This window comes from Prionailurus bengalensis, chromosome B1, assembly GCF_016509475.1.
Source record: "Prionailurus bengalensis isolate Pbe53 chromosome B1, Fcat_Pben_1.1_paternal_pri, whole genome shotgun sequence".
Lineage (NCBI taxonomy): Eukaryota > Metazoa > Chordata > Mammalia > Carnivora > Felidae > Prionailurus > Prionailurus bengalensis.
Window position 1 is genome coordinate 133,586,153 of NC_057344.1, and position 15,126 is coordinate 133,601,278.

Below are 15,126 nucleotides of genomic sequence, written 5' to 3' on the forward strand. Positions count from 1 at the left end.
GTTTCATCTCCATATTTATTGAGCTCACAAGATATTGCCCATGTGGTGAACGTGGAAAAAAAAAAGATTTTACACATGTGGACGTAAGAAAACAATCAGACAGTAATCATTAACTTGTGTGTGTAAGAAGGAAAGGGTCTGGGAGGCTAGTGGAGTTTGTGATCAAAGTACAATAGTATATTGGCCTCAGATGGACAGTAATTTCCTGCAGGTGATATAACAAGTTACTCGTGATCTCCTTACAATCTCTCGCTAGCTAACCTTGGTTGCTTTTGCCCCGTGGTGACGGCTTTCCGCCCTAAGCTTTTTTCTAACCCATTTATGTAAGTAGAACCTATTTCCCCACAGAATTCAATTCAGCTATCAATAACCAAAGAAGAAGGAGGAGAAGAGGAAGAAGAGTTGCTAAAGAAGAGAATTGTTTTATTCACAGAACAAGCACTCTGGAGGTAGGAAGCTGATGGAGCTGGTATCTCTGTGATTATTTTGTCCTTTTGTGTTAGAAAACCTACACTTCTCCGGTGTGTCTGTTTTACTGTCACACTTCTACCACACTCATGATTCTTTTCGCATGAAATATGTGGGTTTTCCCCCGACAATAAGCACTTCTGTGACACCAGCTATGTGTCCTACAATTTATCTCAATTCTGACACTATCTACCCAGAGATCCATCAGATCCCACAGGTTAAGGCCTTGGTTCCATAACACTCTCCCCCTTCCCAATGCAGATGCCAATTTTCAAGTCCATGTTGTTACCCATGCTTCTCACCTATTGATTATAAATCAGAGTTTTTCCTACAAACCCCTCACTGGGTTTGGTTAATTTGCTAGTTCAGCTCACAGCATTCAAGAAAACAGTTTACTTGCTGTTGACCAGTTTATTATAAAAGAACATGATAAAGGACATCGATGAATATCCAGATAGAGGAGAGGTGAAGAACTAAGTTTGTGGGGACGGACACAGACCTTCCATGTCTTCTCCAGGTAGGCTATCTCCTGTCACCTCCATGTGTTCACCAACCTGAGAGCTCTGTGAACACCATACTTTTGAGGTGTTTATAGATAGAGGCTTCATCATATAGGCATAACTATTATAGTTATGTCACCTCCATGTGTTCACCAACCTGAGAGCTCTGTGAACACCATACTTTTGAGGTGTTTATAGATAGAGGCTTCATCATATAGGCATTTCCTGCCCCTTTTCCTTCTCTGGAGAATGAGTAGGGGGTAGTGGGGGGAGGACTGAAAATTTCAAGCTTTTAGTCTAGTCTTTCTGGTGACCAGCCCCTATCCAGGAGCCCACCGAGAATCACCTCATTAAAACAAAAGGCTGAGGAAATTGCAAGGAATTTAGAGCTCTGTGTCAGGAACCAGGGTCAAAGACCAAATATTAGAACAAAACTATCTCCTAGTGCTTTTAGGAAATTTCAAGGGTTTTAGGAATTCCATGCCAGGAACTGGAGGCAGAGACCAATATGTATATTTTCTGCTATCTCATGCCTTTTCTTCATGGTCACAAAGTGGCCTTTGCATCTCCAAACATCATGTTAATGTCAAGCAAAGGAGACTAGGGTAAGAAAGGAGGAAGCACGGTACTAGCTGTATAAGCTTTTCTTATCAGGAAGAGCAAAAGCCTTCCAGAATTCCACATCCCTCCCTTACCAGGTGGCTTGGGTCTAATTTCCAGAACAATGTCATAAGGCCATTAGCTGGGAAAGCATCTATATGAAAGATTGGGAAAGCAAAATAGGCTGGAAATGATTTATGCATCTGCCAAAGTAAGTTTTTGTCTAGGCTTTGCATTTGTCCTCTCCTCAGATTGTCCCTGTTCCTCTCTGCACCCCATCCCCTTCTTTGTCTGGAAGGAGGTAGAACTAATAAAAGTGATAACATGGAAATTTGTTTCAGGAGCTAAAATTTGCCTTATAAGAAGTTATAAATGTACAACAGAGGAAGGGAGTGTAGAGAGACGTGAAGCAGGGTATCTTCGCTGGAGCAGAGGGGGGTCAGAGGAAGAAGGAAATGCTGGCATAAGCACAGTGGGATTCGGGGAAAATGGTTGAGATTTACTCAAGGGATTAACTTCATAACACTGCCTTTGCCAGAAACAGAACTAATCTTGTTGCCTCTGAAATGAAGCACTACAGACAGCAGACTTTCTTATAGATTATTTAATTACAGATTATCATAGGAGAGAGATTGTTGATTTTCATATCTATAGAGCAAACAACAAAGGAAGGCTTTTGTGACATTCACAAACTATTTTTAAATGACTCCTATTCCACAAATCCTTAATTTTTCTTCTTTAAAAAAAGCGTCATAACTTTGAATTTCTTACTGTGACCATTATGATAACAATAAATCTCGTGAGGAGGCCAGGTTTCTTGGCTTACTCAATTGTCCGCTCTGCCCTTCCTCATCTGGTCTGCTCTCAGGTGACTCTCCTTTTTCGTCCCATCATAGACGACTAGGTATTTGAACTTTCATCCTGCTGGAAACTTCTAGTGGGCTAGTCACCATCACTCTCACTGGAACTGCCACTGTCAGATGAGTCACTACTGTCATGCTTTCTAGGAGGGCTAAACCTTCTACTGGAATGGGGTTTTCTATAACCCCAGGAGCCTTTTCTTTGTGGCACACCCTTATTCCGTGTAGAATTTTGTCTGTGGGGAACATAATGATTTCTTCTGCTGTGTGTTATTATAGTCCCCTCATTATTGAGGCCATTATGGGAACCTATTTCATTTTTAATTTCATTATCTAGATCTCGAGAAGGAACAAGCCGGCCCTGACTTTTGCCCTTACTGGGAAATCTTTGTTTTTCATTTGAGATTGCTTGATTCCTATTAGAATGCTCTGTGCCTTTTCTACTAGTACCTTTGCCATTTTTTGGAATTTCATTATAATTAGTACTTTCAGCTATATCACTACTGCCTTCTTTTTTTTTCTCTTTTGAGGGTGGATGAGGGTAATGAAACTCTACTTTTCCTTGGTGAGCATTTTGGCTGCTGGCATCTACTCTGTTTCCTTCTTTTCCAGGGAGTTCCTTAAAGTTGGTGCTACCTATGATGTCATTGCTGCCCTCCACTACTAGGCTTACATCAGCTGTGTTTGCTTCTTTCCTTGTTTCATCCCTGGTTCCAATGGTATTTCTGCCATTTTCTTCTTTTTCTGGGATCTCATTGTAACCTGGTCCTCTTGCATCGGCTTCACTCGGGCCAGAAAACTCTGTTTGAATATCTGCACCTTTTAGGTCAGGACCAATAGGTTCCTCTTTACCAGAAATGTCCTTAAAAGGTTGACCATCTCCACTGAAAGGAGAGATATCATTGTCCCCCCTCCCTTGAAGATCTGGGTAACCACTGCCTTCAAAATCACTGGGGATTTTTTTGAGTTTTGGGAGCTGTTTTGAATAGTCAGTGTTGTATTGAGTAAGGCGTGTGCTTTTGCTTTTAACTGGAATGTTCTGAGCTTGGGGATCTCTTTGATAATTCTTTTTATCTTTTGAGGGGACTTTAACATAGTTCACACTTGCTGGGATTTTGCTTAGAACATTTCTGTGTTGGTTCTCTTTGTTTTCTTCAGCCAAGAGTTCAGTCACAGTCCCTGGCTCCATTATATGTTGCATATTATTTCTAATAAGAGCTGTACCATATTCTTCTTGGTCACGTAGTTTGCTGATAGCATTGTCTCCATCATCGACCCCATTATTCCCAGTGGATTCAGGATAAATGTATCTCTTTTGGTCACTGTGGGCATTTTCTTTGTTATTAATAGTATCATCTTCATTTGTTGCCTGTCTGTTTTCAAAAGGAGTTTGGGTTTTGCTACTTTGATTATTTTCATTGGCTCCAACAATGGACAAGCTTTTCTCTCTTTCCTGGACAATGTTTTCTTTAGGTGCTGGTTCTTGATTTCTTCTTTTACCAGAATTGTGATGAGCAATACTGTCTTTCTTCTTTTCTTCCTGCTAAAGTGTAATTTTCAACATAAAGTATTATTTTATGTTAAATTTTAAAAATTTAATAATTCTTAGGCAATTTAAAAAGAATTACCCACCAGATACTTAAAAGAAAGACTATTAACTCAATAGAGGTTTGTTGGTAGAGATAATTCTGGAATGGCCAAAGTAAGTTTCATGGACAAAGAATGAGCAAGGCTGGAAGGATGGGTAGGATCCAGATATATGGTAGGAAAGCAGGGAGAATATTTTAAGAATAAGTGGCACATTTGAATGTTTGGAAATAGGAAACATCTGAAAGATAATACGAATAAAACTGTGGTTTGAATATAGAAATTCTAAAGAAACGAATAAGAAATAAATTTGGAAATGTAGATTAGGTCCTGATTTTGAAGGAGGACCTGAATTTGAGGAGCATATGCTTCAAGAGTGGTCCTCCTCAAACATAGAGACATAATTGATAAAACAAAATAAATTGAAACCATAGTTAAAATTTCAATGTTAACATTGTTGTTGAGACAAAGACAGATATTTAGACTAAAAGTGAAAAGTTCACTATTAAAATTTTTATGAGTACTGCACCAAATAGTAAGATGTTTAAATGCAAATTGGTTATAGCAACATTTTTAGCCAAAAAAAGTCCTCATCTTGTGACTAGTAAGTCATTGCAAGTGAAATGTAGTTCATATTTTAAAAAATAATTATTCTTTCTCTCTGCTCTTGCCCTGGTCTTCAGAGGTATTTATCTGCCTAAAGGAAGATTTTTTTTTTCGTTTCTTTTTTTTTCTTCTTGTTTTCAGAAAATAGACAAATAGATGAATCTAGGTGATACTAAGTTTTTGACATTCAAAGAATTTTCAGTGTTCCAAACCCAGTCATTGTCAGAAAAAAGGATTCATTAATTTTCTTTTCTTCCCTGCTTGTCATGCAATAAGCCAAATTGGATAGTCTAGATCAATAGTTCTCAAATTTAGCATTTATCAGAACCATTTGGAAGGCTTACTAAAACAAATATTGTTGAAACCAATGGCCAGAGTTTCCTGGAGTGGGGCTCTAGAATTTGCATTTAATAACATTGCCCAGCTGATGTTGATAGCTGCTGGTCTGTAGACCACATTTGAGAACTATAGTTCTAGATCATAAAGTTTAAGTAATGGAGATCTGGACAAGGAATGTCCCTGAATGATAACAGAATGAAAGGAGAAAGTGGAGAAGAAAAATAAAGTGTTTATCCATATATCTCAATTTATCCTTCTTTTGGGGAAGTCTGCAAAGATGCTGCTTCATAGGCTGTATTTAACCAACCTGGGGTGCAGCCCAGTTGCAATAAGCTTGGCAGAACAATGTGGTCAAAAAGAGGGGCTGAGATCAACTTTGCCCATGCCACTCAACAGTTTCCCTGTGGCACAGGCTAGGTATGGAAGCATCTGCAAGTCTGTTCAGGAGCTTTCCAGAAGGTGTCACTGTGGAGGGAATGAGGTGACTCTAAAAGGAGCAATGTAGATGGAGCATACACATTATGGACAAAAGTGAGACATACTCAGACATAGAGGGGTCTAAGCCAAGAGAGGCTGAAACACTACTGGGCCCCAAATAAGACTGTACTATACTGATCCTAAGCGATGGTAGCCAGAGACTTCATCTTAGGATACAAGCAGGGTAGGAAGCACACAAGTGGTCAAGCAGCATTGCTCACGCATGTCTGAGGATTCCACGTCTTTCCCTCCACTATGGTGTTACCCATGTGTGTTCATATGGTATATGGTATGTAGGGGGTATGTATGTAAGCCATATCCTACTGTCTCATATGCCTGTATGCCACCTTAGAAAAGGAGGGAGAGTGAGGATCTGAATGTTTTTATCCAAAAGAAACTAAAATACTTACTTAAAGAACTATTACAGTGATTTAATAACCTTAAGTTTAAGCAGGTTGAATTGAAATTAATTTCTGCATGTTCCCTCCCCCCTTCCATTAACTCATGGGTAGGAGCTCTTGAGCAACAGAGCAATGATAGATGAAACAAATAACATACTTTCTCTTCACCTCAAAATTGTAGCGTAAGATAAAATTGACAACACCATGACATAGGCCTTTGAACTGGTAAGTAATACAAAATGAAGAATAAGAGATATTTATTGAGGGGCTGGAACATGTAAGAAATTGGGCTGAGTGCCACATGTTCTAAGCAATACCTGATGACTTATGGAATGGCAGAGACAATAGTCCTGCAGGGGCATAGAGGGTGGGGGTGGAGGAGTGGGGGAGGGACCTCATTTTCAACTGGGGCTCTCACAGACTTACAAAGTGCTGGAGATCTGTAGAGCCTGAGCCTCTAGGGCAAAGAATTTGGATTTATTTTGCAGAGAATGAAGAGCTAGTGAAGATTTATGAGCAAGGGACTAACAATAAAAATCAGCATTTAGGAGGAACAGCAGTAAGAAAGAACAGTTAGGAGGATGCTGCAATGCCCACACCTGAGATACAATCACTTGGATTAGGGTAATGCCAGATGAAAACATTACAAAGAAAAAACTTTCTGTTGGTGCCCAGATAGAGGAAAGGTTAATAACGATAATGGGCTGCACTATTGATCTGTAAAAATGAAGACAAGAGAAAAAGATACTGGCTTTACTTTTAGACATATTGGTGTTGTGAGAATGTAGAACCTGAGCTTGAAAAAGCAATATTCAGTTGGAGATAGGCATCACAGCCTTTCTGGGTCACCTAGTACCAGTCCTTCCTGGCTTCATGACCTATGGTCAGCTGTTCCCTCCTTGAACACTTTTTGGGCTAACTGCTTGTTATGTTTTATGTGAGATCTTTTCATTTATATTCTAATTTTCATTATATTCTATTTTTTCAAGTTTTTTTTAACCTGCAACTAGTAACTAGTATTTCTTTTTTTCCTAAAGCAATAATGATTAATTTATTTCCTCTTTCATGTGCAAACTTTCTTTTTTTTTTTTTTTTCAACATTTATTTATTTTTTGGGGGAGAGAGAGAGACAGAGCATGAACAGGGGAGGGGCAGAGAGAGAGGGAGACACAGAATCGGAAACAGGCTCCAGGCTCTGAGCCATCGACCCAGAGCCTGACGCGGGGCTCGAACTCCCGGACCGCGAGATCGTGACCTGGCTGAAGTCGGACGCTTCACCGACTGCACCACCCAGGCGCCCCATGTGCAAACTTTCTAATGTTTTGAAAAGTTAAGATTTCCTCCAAACTCACTGCTTTCTCTTCTCCAAGTTGACACTTGCAATTGTCAATTATTAGGTCACTATGTTCAGTCCTGTCATCTTACCGTGGATCTCCTTTAGCCTGTGGGGTCCCAAACAACCCCAGACTCTGATATAGCCTGAGCAGCCCAGAGCACACAGCGTCTAGTAGCTTCCTTGCCCTGGCAGCAGCCCTGTTTTTACTAATGCAGCTTAATTTTGTCTCTCCCGCCCCCTTTTTTTGGCCACCACTTCAGTCTGTTGGCTCTTGTTGAGCATGTGGACATTTTCTTGGATGTATTAACTAAATATGTGAAAATACATGAGAACTCCCAGATGGAGGAAAACAGTGTAGTCAGCTGGAAGCTTGCCCTCACAGAGCAAATGTGTAGGGAAGATAAAGGACATCGAAAGCCCACATTCAGGGAAGCCAGGGTAATGGGGAATCACATTTAGTGAAACAGGAGGCAAGAGGTGCCAAATGGTCTTTCTTGATCCCTCAGCCAAGCACTCATTGAGAGTAGGTACACTATGCAAAGAGCACGGGTATTTAAGATTTTTCTATGAGGAAAAAACACAATAGAAACAAACTTTATAGTGGATTATTTCTGGATAAAAAGTACTTTAAACATTTGACTTATTTTAAATCATTGAGTCTTAGTTTTACATGGACATTTATATTTTCCTTTGCAATCAAGTTCATTTGCTCATTGTGAATATAGCTATTTGAGTTAAACATGTGCATTAGCAAATCAACAAATTATAATAATCTCTTCTTATTTTTTTTCTCTCCCTACTGTGCATGGGAAGTTTTGTTTTCTTTTTGGTGCTATCAAGCTTTAAAAACAGTAGCAGGTATACTAATTGTGTGCATTTCACAAAAGACTGAATAGAGTTCTTTTATAAATGAAAACGTGAAACAACTTTTAAACTGTGGAATGTGATGGTCAATCATTTTTACATTTGTTATGTTAAATGACTTCTGGTTGCATCACTGACCACATGATGGTTCTTGTATCAGTGGGCTGGAGATTTTCTATGCTCTGCTTTTCTCTCTCCATTCCCTGGTTCATAGTATTCTTTTTGTGGAGTTTTGTGGAGAGTGTCCTCTATCACCTGCTTGTTTGCTCAAATTCTACTCATCCTCCAAGGCCCAGCTCCATTATGTCCATTACGTAGCTTTCCTTAAACACCAGGCTAGGAACTGATCTTTTTCTACTCCAAGTCCCTAGAAGCATGGTTTTGGGGGTACTATTCCCACAGCACTTTGCATATTCTGTCTTGAGTTATAATGACTTTTATGAGTGCCTTTTTTTTTTCTTGTCTAACTCTAAGTTCCTGGAGAGAAAGCGTTAACTTTTCTCAATTATTTTATCTCACATAGTATCTTGCACAACAGGAAGAGCTCAACATATATTGATTACCACAAATAAGTTTCAATTTACTCCATATAACAAATGTAACAGGCAGTTAGTCTTAGAGATGCCATCTAAAGAATAACGAGCAGAACAAAATAACATTCTGAATAGAAACTACTACTTTCATGAGAAACGAAACCAGATTTGGAAACAGTAAATAGTCCTTTTGCTGATGGCATTTTAAGCTGTTTCCAGCTCTTTGGCCAATGAATCTGCAAGAAGGGACTGAATGAAAAGAATTATTGTCCCACTCCAGGGACAAGGCCCTTATTCTTTCTTTTCCAAGCATCCTGACCCAGATGGAGTTGTCAGTGGAATGAATTTAAGGGGAACTAAAGCATGTCACTCTTTAGTCTAAAATGATTTCTCCAATAGCCATCTAACCTCACCATTGGAACATATGATAGAATATGCTCAGAAACTTTCCTTATAAAAGACCAGGTGTTACTCAGAAGCAATAAGAAAAAGGCACAGGCATTGGGGGTCCACAGTACCACATCTGCAGGGGTCGGTCCCAAAGCAGGGCAGGATTTGGGCCAGGGCAGGAGTGAACCATCTGTGTCAGGAAAGCTCTGGAACACAGAGTTCTATAGCAGAGATGCTTAAGGAGCCAGGGACTGTGGGAAAAGGACGAAGGCACCAGCCACAGACAGAAACCCAGAGTAATCAAAAGTAAACTTGTCTCCTCTATGGTTTTCCCCTAGGATTTGTCCAGAGTTTGGCACATGATAAGGAACTTCACTCAGAGATTGAGCTTACCTTTATGTCAGTGTGATTTTTCCTCCCAGAAGATGTGTAAACATACTTAAACATGTAATACCCATGTTTCTCATGGTGGCCTTTATACGTTATCTACAAAGACATAACATTATATTAAGATATGTTTATATCATATTAAGTTTTCTGGTTCTCTTTTTGGTTGTACAAGACATTCTTTAACTTAGGTGAAGTCATTCTGCCTCTGACAAATGGTAGTGCTTCTTATAACCATAGGAGAGCATGTATCAGCCAGCTTCTAAGGATAAAACTTGTCCCTTTCTTTTCTACATGCCTGTAAGTCTGTTTTCCCTAAGGATGACTATCAACTGCTCTCTCTCTCTCTCTCGCAGGGTGTATTCAATTTTATTACCAAATTTCAATGGAAATGGAGTCTTTGGAAATATTTTCAGGTGGAGGGCCTTGTAAGGATTAGGAGAAATGCAGGTTTTACAGTATTCATGTCTGATGTCTAACTGGAAAAACTCACAGCATGAACATTCAGGCTCTCTCATGTTTGCAGCATTTGCCTTTGTAATTTTCAGCTGAGATAAAGGACAGAAGATTGTTAGGTCCTAGAACAGAATTTTCTGAGACTGCTGTGAGAAACCATGGTAGGCTGCAATTTGGTGACATGAAATGCTGAGGGTACTTGTTTAATTTTCTGGATGCATATGGACAACTAACCCCACATAAACATAAGATTTGTTAACTCCCCGCCCTTTGCTTTCTCCCTCATTTGTTGTTTTGTTCTCATGTACGTGTGTGGGGAAAATAGTTTGCTAATAATACACCAGAAGTCTTACTCACTTCTCCCTCTGAAGAGAGAAATCACAGTGAAGAGAAACAAATCCCAATTCAGAATGTTTCTCTCTTCTATCACACATTGTGTGAATTAAGTGCCAAAATTACGTTGTATAATTTTGCATCTGCGTTCTAAGTGCACAAGAATATTTTGACACTTAAAAATTTCCTCTCATGACTTTTTTCTTTACAGAGTTGAAATAGGTTTATTTGAGAAAAATAATTCTGTTTACCCTCTGTTCTTCCACACAGTCTTCCTTAGTTTTCTCAGTCTGTGGTTGAAATGTCTGGAAGGGAACAAAAAATAAAACTTCACCAAACATTCATTCTTTCATCCACTTGTGCACACAATAATTGTCTCATTTATTTTTCTCTGACTGGGTTGTACTATTCAGTGTGGAAAATCATTCCAACCAAAGAAGATGCATACATTACAGTCATATTTATGTTAGTCCTTGCAGAAGAGGGAGCCCGTATTCCTCCTCCAGAGGGAGACAAGGCCATCTCCATTATAGAACCATATTCAGGCACAGGAGCATTGCCAGGCTGGGGGAGGGGTGCCACTCCAGATGTGGAAGTATGGATGTCTCTGATATCAACTGAAAAGTTTTCACTGGCACATGGAGAGTTGTTCAGTGTCAGTGAACCGAAATCAGAATCTGATAATGTGGATTGTATGTGTGTATTGATTGTATAAGTTTAGTAATTGCTGTATGAACCAAGAACTGATGTTGCTAATGGTCCAGCAAGAGTAAAACCATAGCCCTGTATGTAAGGGTTAGGATCACACCCAGGAATGGGACTTTGTTTTTGCCAGTCACCCGAGCAGAGATTTCTTTCAGGGAAAGGAAAATGCAGTGGCCTATGTATCGGGACAAATACTTTCTCTTGATCTGATATGAAAGTGTCCAAAGATCTTGAGAATACCTGGGGTGAGAGGCAGCTATTGAAGTGCAGAAATGCCAGGAACTAGAAAGGAATAGCTACAGGCAGCTTGTTCCAGGCTTTGGGGCTAAAATTTAGGTGTCACAGCAGAGCATTCAGAAGAGGACCTGAGAATTTTGGAGCAAGCCTGCTGTGGAAGAACAGACATAATTCTTTTAGTCCCAGTATTTTTATTTTCTTATTTATTTTTGAAATTCCTAGGTTATCTCAGATTTGAGAAGAGGAACCAATGGGTGGGATTAGTTTGTGTTTAAATGCATGTGCTAAAGTGGAAGCAGGCATCATGGTGGTATCAGTCATAGAAGAGAGAGAAACCCTCAAGAGAAAGATGAAATAAAAAGGTCTTATCTACCTAGAAAGTATTCTTCCTGAATAAACTTTAATGTTCTATATTTTTCTGCAATAAGATCTAGGCAATTATCCTTTCGGATATTGTACTTCTGCTCTCTCTGGGATGACCTCTACAAACTACATTTCCCAAGCTCCTTTGCCATCTGGGTTCGGTCTGGGTTTGGATGATGGGAGGCCTAGCTTGAGCTTGAAAGGTAGAAGGAGAGTGACCAAGGCTCTCTCTGGGGTTGCATCTCTGGGATGGACATACCTCTTTTGTGGTCCTATATTTGTTGCCCCTCCTCTCCCCCCCACTCAGGGCACAGAGAACAGCACCTCCTTCCTTGTTTCTTCAGCCCAAGGGGTGCTAGTAGCTTCAATTTTGGGTTGCCTCACCACCCTTGATTTGCTCTTTCTCTTTGTCCTATTACTTTATAATTATCCTCCAAATAAAATCCCTCTATTGAACACCCACCCTGTTGTGGGTTTTATTTTCCTGACGGGATGCTGACTGATAAAATTATCTTAGAAATAAATTCAATACTTTACTAAAAGTGTGCTATTGGCTTGGCTCCAAGGCAGATCTGCCTAACATTCCATTACATGCTAGAAACAAAAATAGCTTGTCAATAATACCAATATTTACATAGCACTTTACAGTTTGTAAGCTATAAAATTTATATCTACATAGGCAGTAGAAGAAACAAAGTTGCCTATGCTTAAACTGGTGGTAGTTGTCAAAGTGAAGGAGATATTTTAACTGAATCCTCAGTCTCAAAGTTCCAGGGTTAAAATAATAAATTTTTAAGTGGCCTGCTATATGCAAAAAAGAATAAGAAGAGGAAATGTTCCTGAATTTTACATGAAGTACCTTCAAGGCATATTTTATAATTCAATCCATTATTGACATTTTTTCTTATGTTGGTTCTTCTATTGGCCTGTGCATGTAAATTTATTTTTTTTTTTAACATTTATTTATTTTTTTTTAACGTTTATTTATTTTTGAGACAGAGAGAGACAGAGCATGAACGGGGGAGGGGCAGAGAGAGAGGGAGACACAGAATCGGAAACAGGCTCCAGGCTCTGAGCCATCAGCCCAGAGCCCGACGCGGGGCTCGAACTCACGGACTGCGAGATCGTGACCTGGCTGAAGTCGGACGCTTAACCGACTGCGCCACCCAGGCGCCTCTGTGCATGTAAATTTAGATCATTGTATCATTTCTCAAAAGTATCAACACTGTGAAAATAATTCTGAATATGAGGCTACAGAGAAGAGAAACCTAAAACTGAGATGGGTAGATATTAAACAAGAGAAAAAAAGAACCCAACAGGTTGGGGTATTCGGCATCTTCTTATAGAACACACATACACATGAATTAAAAACTATACTCGGTAAGATAGAATACTTTAATATAGTTCATGATAATCATGAACTTACAACAAAGTAACTTAGAGTCTTTGTAGTCTACTGCATATTGATGAATATTAATTGAATTGCATGGCCCAATAACCATCTTTTCTCCCATTTTCAAGTTTTATTTTTGAAGGAAACCAAAATGTCACCCCCAAAATATGCTTCTTTGACATAAAAGTTATTTTGAACTGGGGCTACCTGGGTGGCTCAGTTGGTTAAGCATCTGACCCTTGACTGGCTCAGGTCATGATCTCACGGTTCATGAGTTTGAGCCCCACGTTGGGCTCTGTGCTGATAGTGCAAGATCCTGTCCCCCTCTTCCTCTGCCCCTCCTCTGTGCTCGCTCTTTTTCAAAATAAATAAATAAACAAAAAAATATTATTTTGAACTGAAGGCAATTAAGAAGTAGAAAATGCAGAATAAGTTCCCCTTTTCAGCCTCAAGGCAGGAAACCAATTCTCCTGTTACTGGAGATAGACTCTTATCAGTTCAGAGATGGCATCAGAAGAATCCATAGGAAATTTTGTTAAACTAACTTAATCCTCCTCATTAAGGAAGATAAGGACTACCTAGCCCTTGTTGGACTCCTAACCCAAACTCCTTTGTCTTACCAAATTGTCACAAATTGTTTGTCTAAAAGGTATAAAGGCTTCCTGCTTTGGTCACCTCTTTGGGTGCTTTTCTCCTATTCATCTGTTTCTGTCAGTTTAATTTGCTGACTGAGCCACAGACCCAAAGAGGGTTGAAGAAAACTTTTTTCCCCCTACAGTTTGAATCTGGATTGTAATTCCAAAACAGATGTGAGTGACTCAGTATATTCTAATTTCTGATACCACAATCTATTATTAAACAATTGAGGTAATTGCTCAAATGAGATCTATATATCTGGGAGAAAACATTACATTTAGCCATTCATAATTACAAATTTTGTCTCTATGTCCTTGCTGAGCCTCTTTCATCTGAAAGACGCATCCCTCCCTTCTTCCCCCACATTCACTTTGCAATTCTCCCACGCTTGAATGTGGCCCTGTAATGGAGAAGGCATTGTGTCTCCCTCTGGGAAAGATGCTGGCTCCCTCTCTTGACCAGTGGTAACTGGATTGATATTGACATAACATTTACTGGAAAATGGTCACAGGGTGCCATTCCAGCTGTTCCTGGGAATATGTTGCTCGAAATAGATTTGTCCTCAGCTGGCGGGATTGAGCTGGGTCAGCAAGACCCACTCAACCCCCGTCACGCCTAAGCACATGCCTCTGTGGTGATGATTGAGCTGAGTTGTGTGGATTGGGGCTGGCAGATGCCTATTTTAAGTAGTATAGCCCACCACAGGACTGTGAAAGGATATGTGCTAAGAGGGGCCATGCTTTCCTCAACTTCTGCTGTCCTCACTAGATGGTATGGTTCATGCTCATCACTGGATTACCTAACTGGTCACTCACTTGCTCAAGACCTATATTTAAGTACTTCCAGCAACAGGATGACTACTTATTTCCATGCTCTCCAACTGGAATGGTTGCTCTGAAAAGCTAGGATGCTTTTCATACATTATCTAATTAGCACTGTGTCTACACTATAGAAAATATTGGTAGCACTCAGCATTTTCACAAGATAATTTAGTCACATCCTGAGTACCCATCTGGGTGAATCAGAGGGAAGAAAAGATACAAAAGGAAATTGCAGTTCAATTTATGTTAAACCTAGGGGTCCTTTTTCCCATTTTTAGCCTTGCTGATGAAGTGAAAATCATTAGCAGCATTTCACAGTGTTGGGGTGTTGCAAGAATTACAGGAAAGGTCTGGTTTTTTTCCATTACCATGTATATACAAAATTTAGTTGGTCAGCCTTAAAACAATCAGGTCGGGTTTTTTTTTTTTTTTTTTCAGTTTTAAAATATTGAGAAGTTCTTTAGCTATAATTTGGGTCCCTGCACATTTACTGATTAAAATTAGCTGATTTGAAACACTGTGGCTGGCTATTAATTTTCTCAAAAACAACTCTTTTTGGCATTTCTTAAAAGGCAACATGTTGACATTTTGTAATTCAGCACATGTTCATTGAGGTCCTCCTTGGTGTTAGACATTCGTGTCAAGTGCTGGATGCTTTCTGTTTGCTTGGTACTTTATTACAACTAAACTAAGTAGGGGTTACTAATTTAAACAACATGCTTTAAAAAAAATAGAGCAAGAGATACTATGATGCATATAACTGAATTGGTAAATGCTTACTGGTGCTGCCCAGGTCACGCTGAAAAGAAGGAGTCCCAAACAAACAATTTGCAT

The 15,126-nt window shown here is 39.5% G+C and overlaps 1 protein-coding gene across 1 annotated transcript; it reads right to left on the bottom strand.

Annotated features, from left to right (window-relative positions):
- Positions 1–2,281: 2,281 nt before the first annotated feature.
- MEPE (matrix extracellular phosphoglycoprotein) lies at positions 2,282–15,126 on the bottom strand. Its single transcript, XM_043554618.1, has 4 exons — positions 15,073–15,126; positions 10,389–10,442; positions 9,355–9,447; positions 2,282–3,971 (listed from the first exon to the last, which is right to left on the bottom strand). Exons 1-4 carry the CDS (start codon positions 15,124–15,126, stop codon positions 2,511–2,513), a joined length of 1,662 nt encoding a protein of 553 aa, XP_043410553.1. The 3' UTR covers positions 2,282–2,510.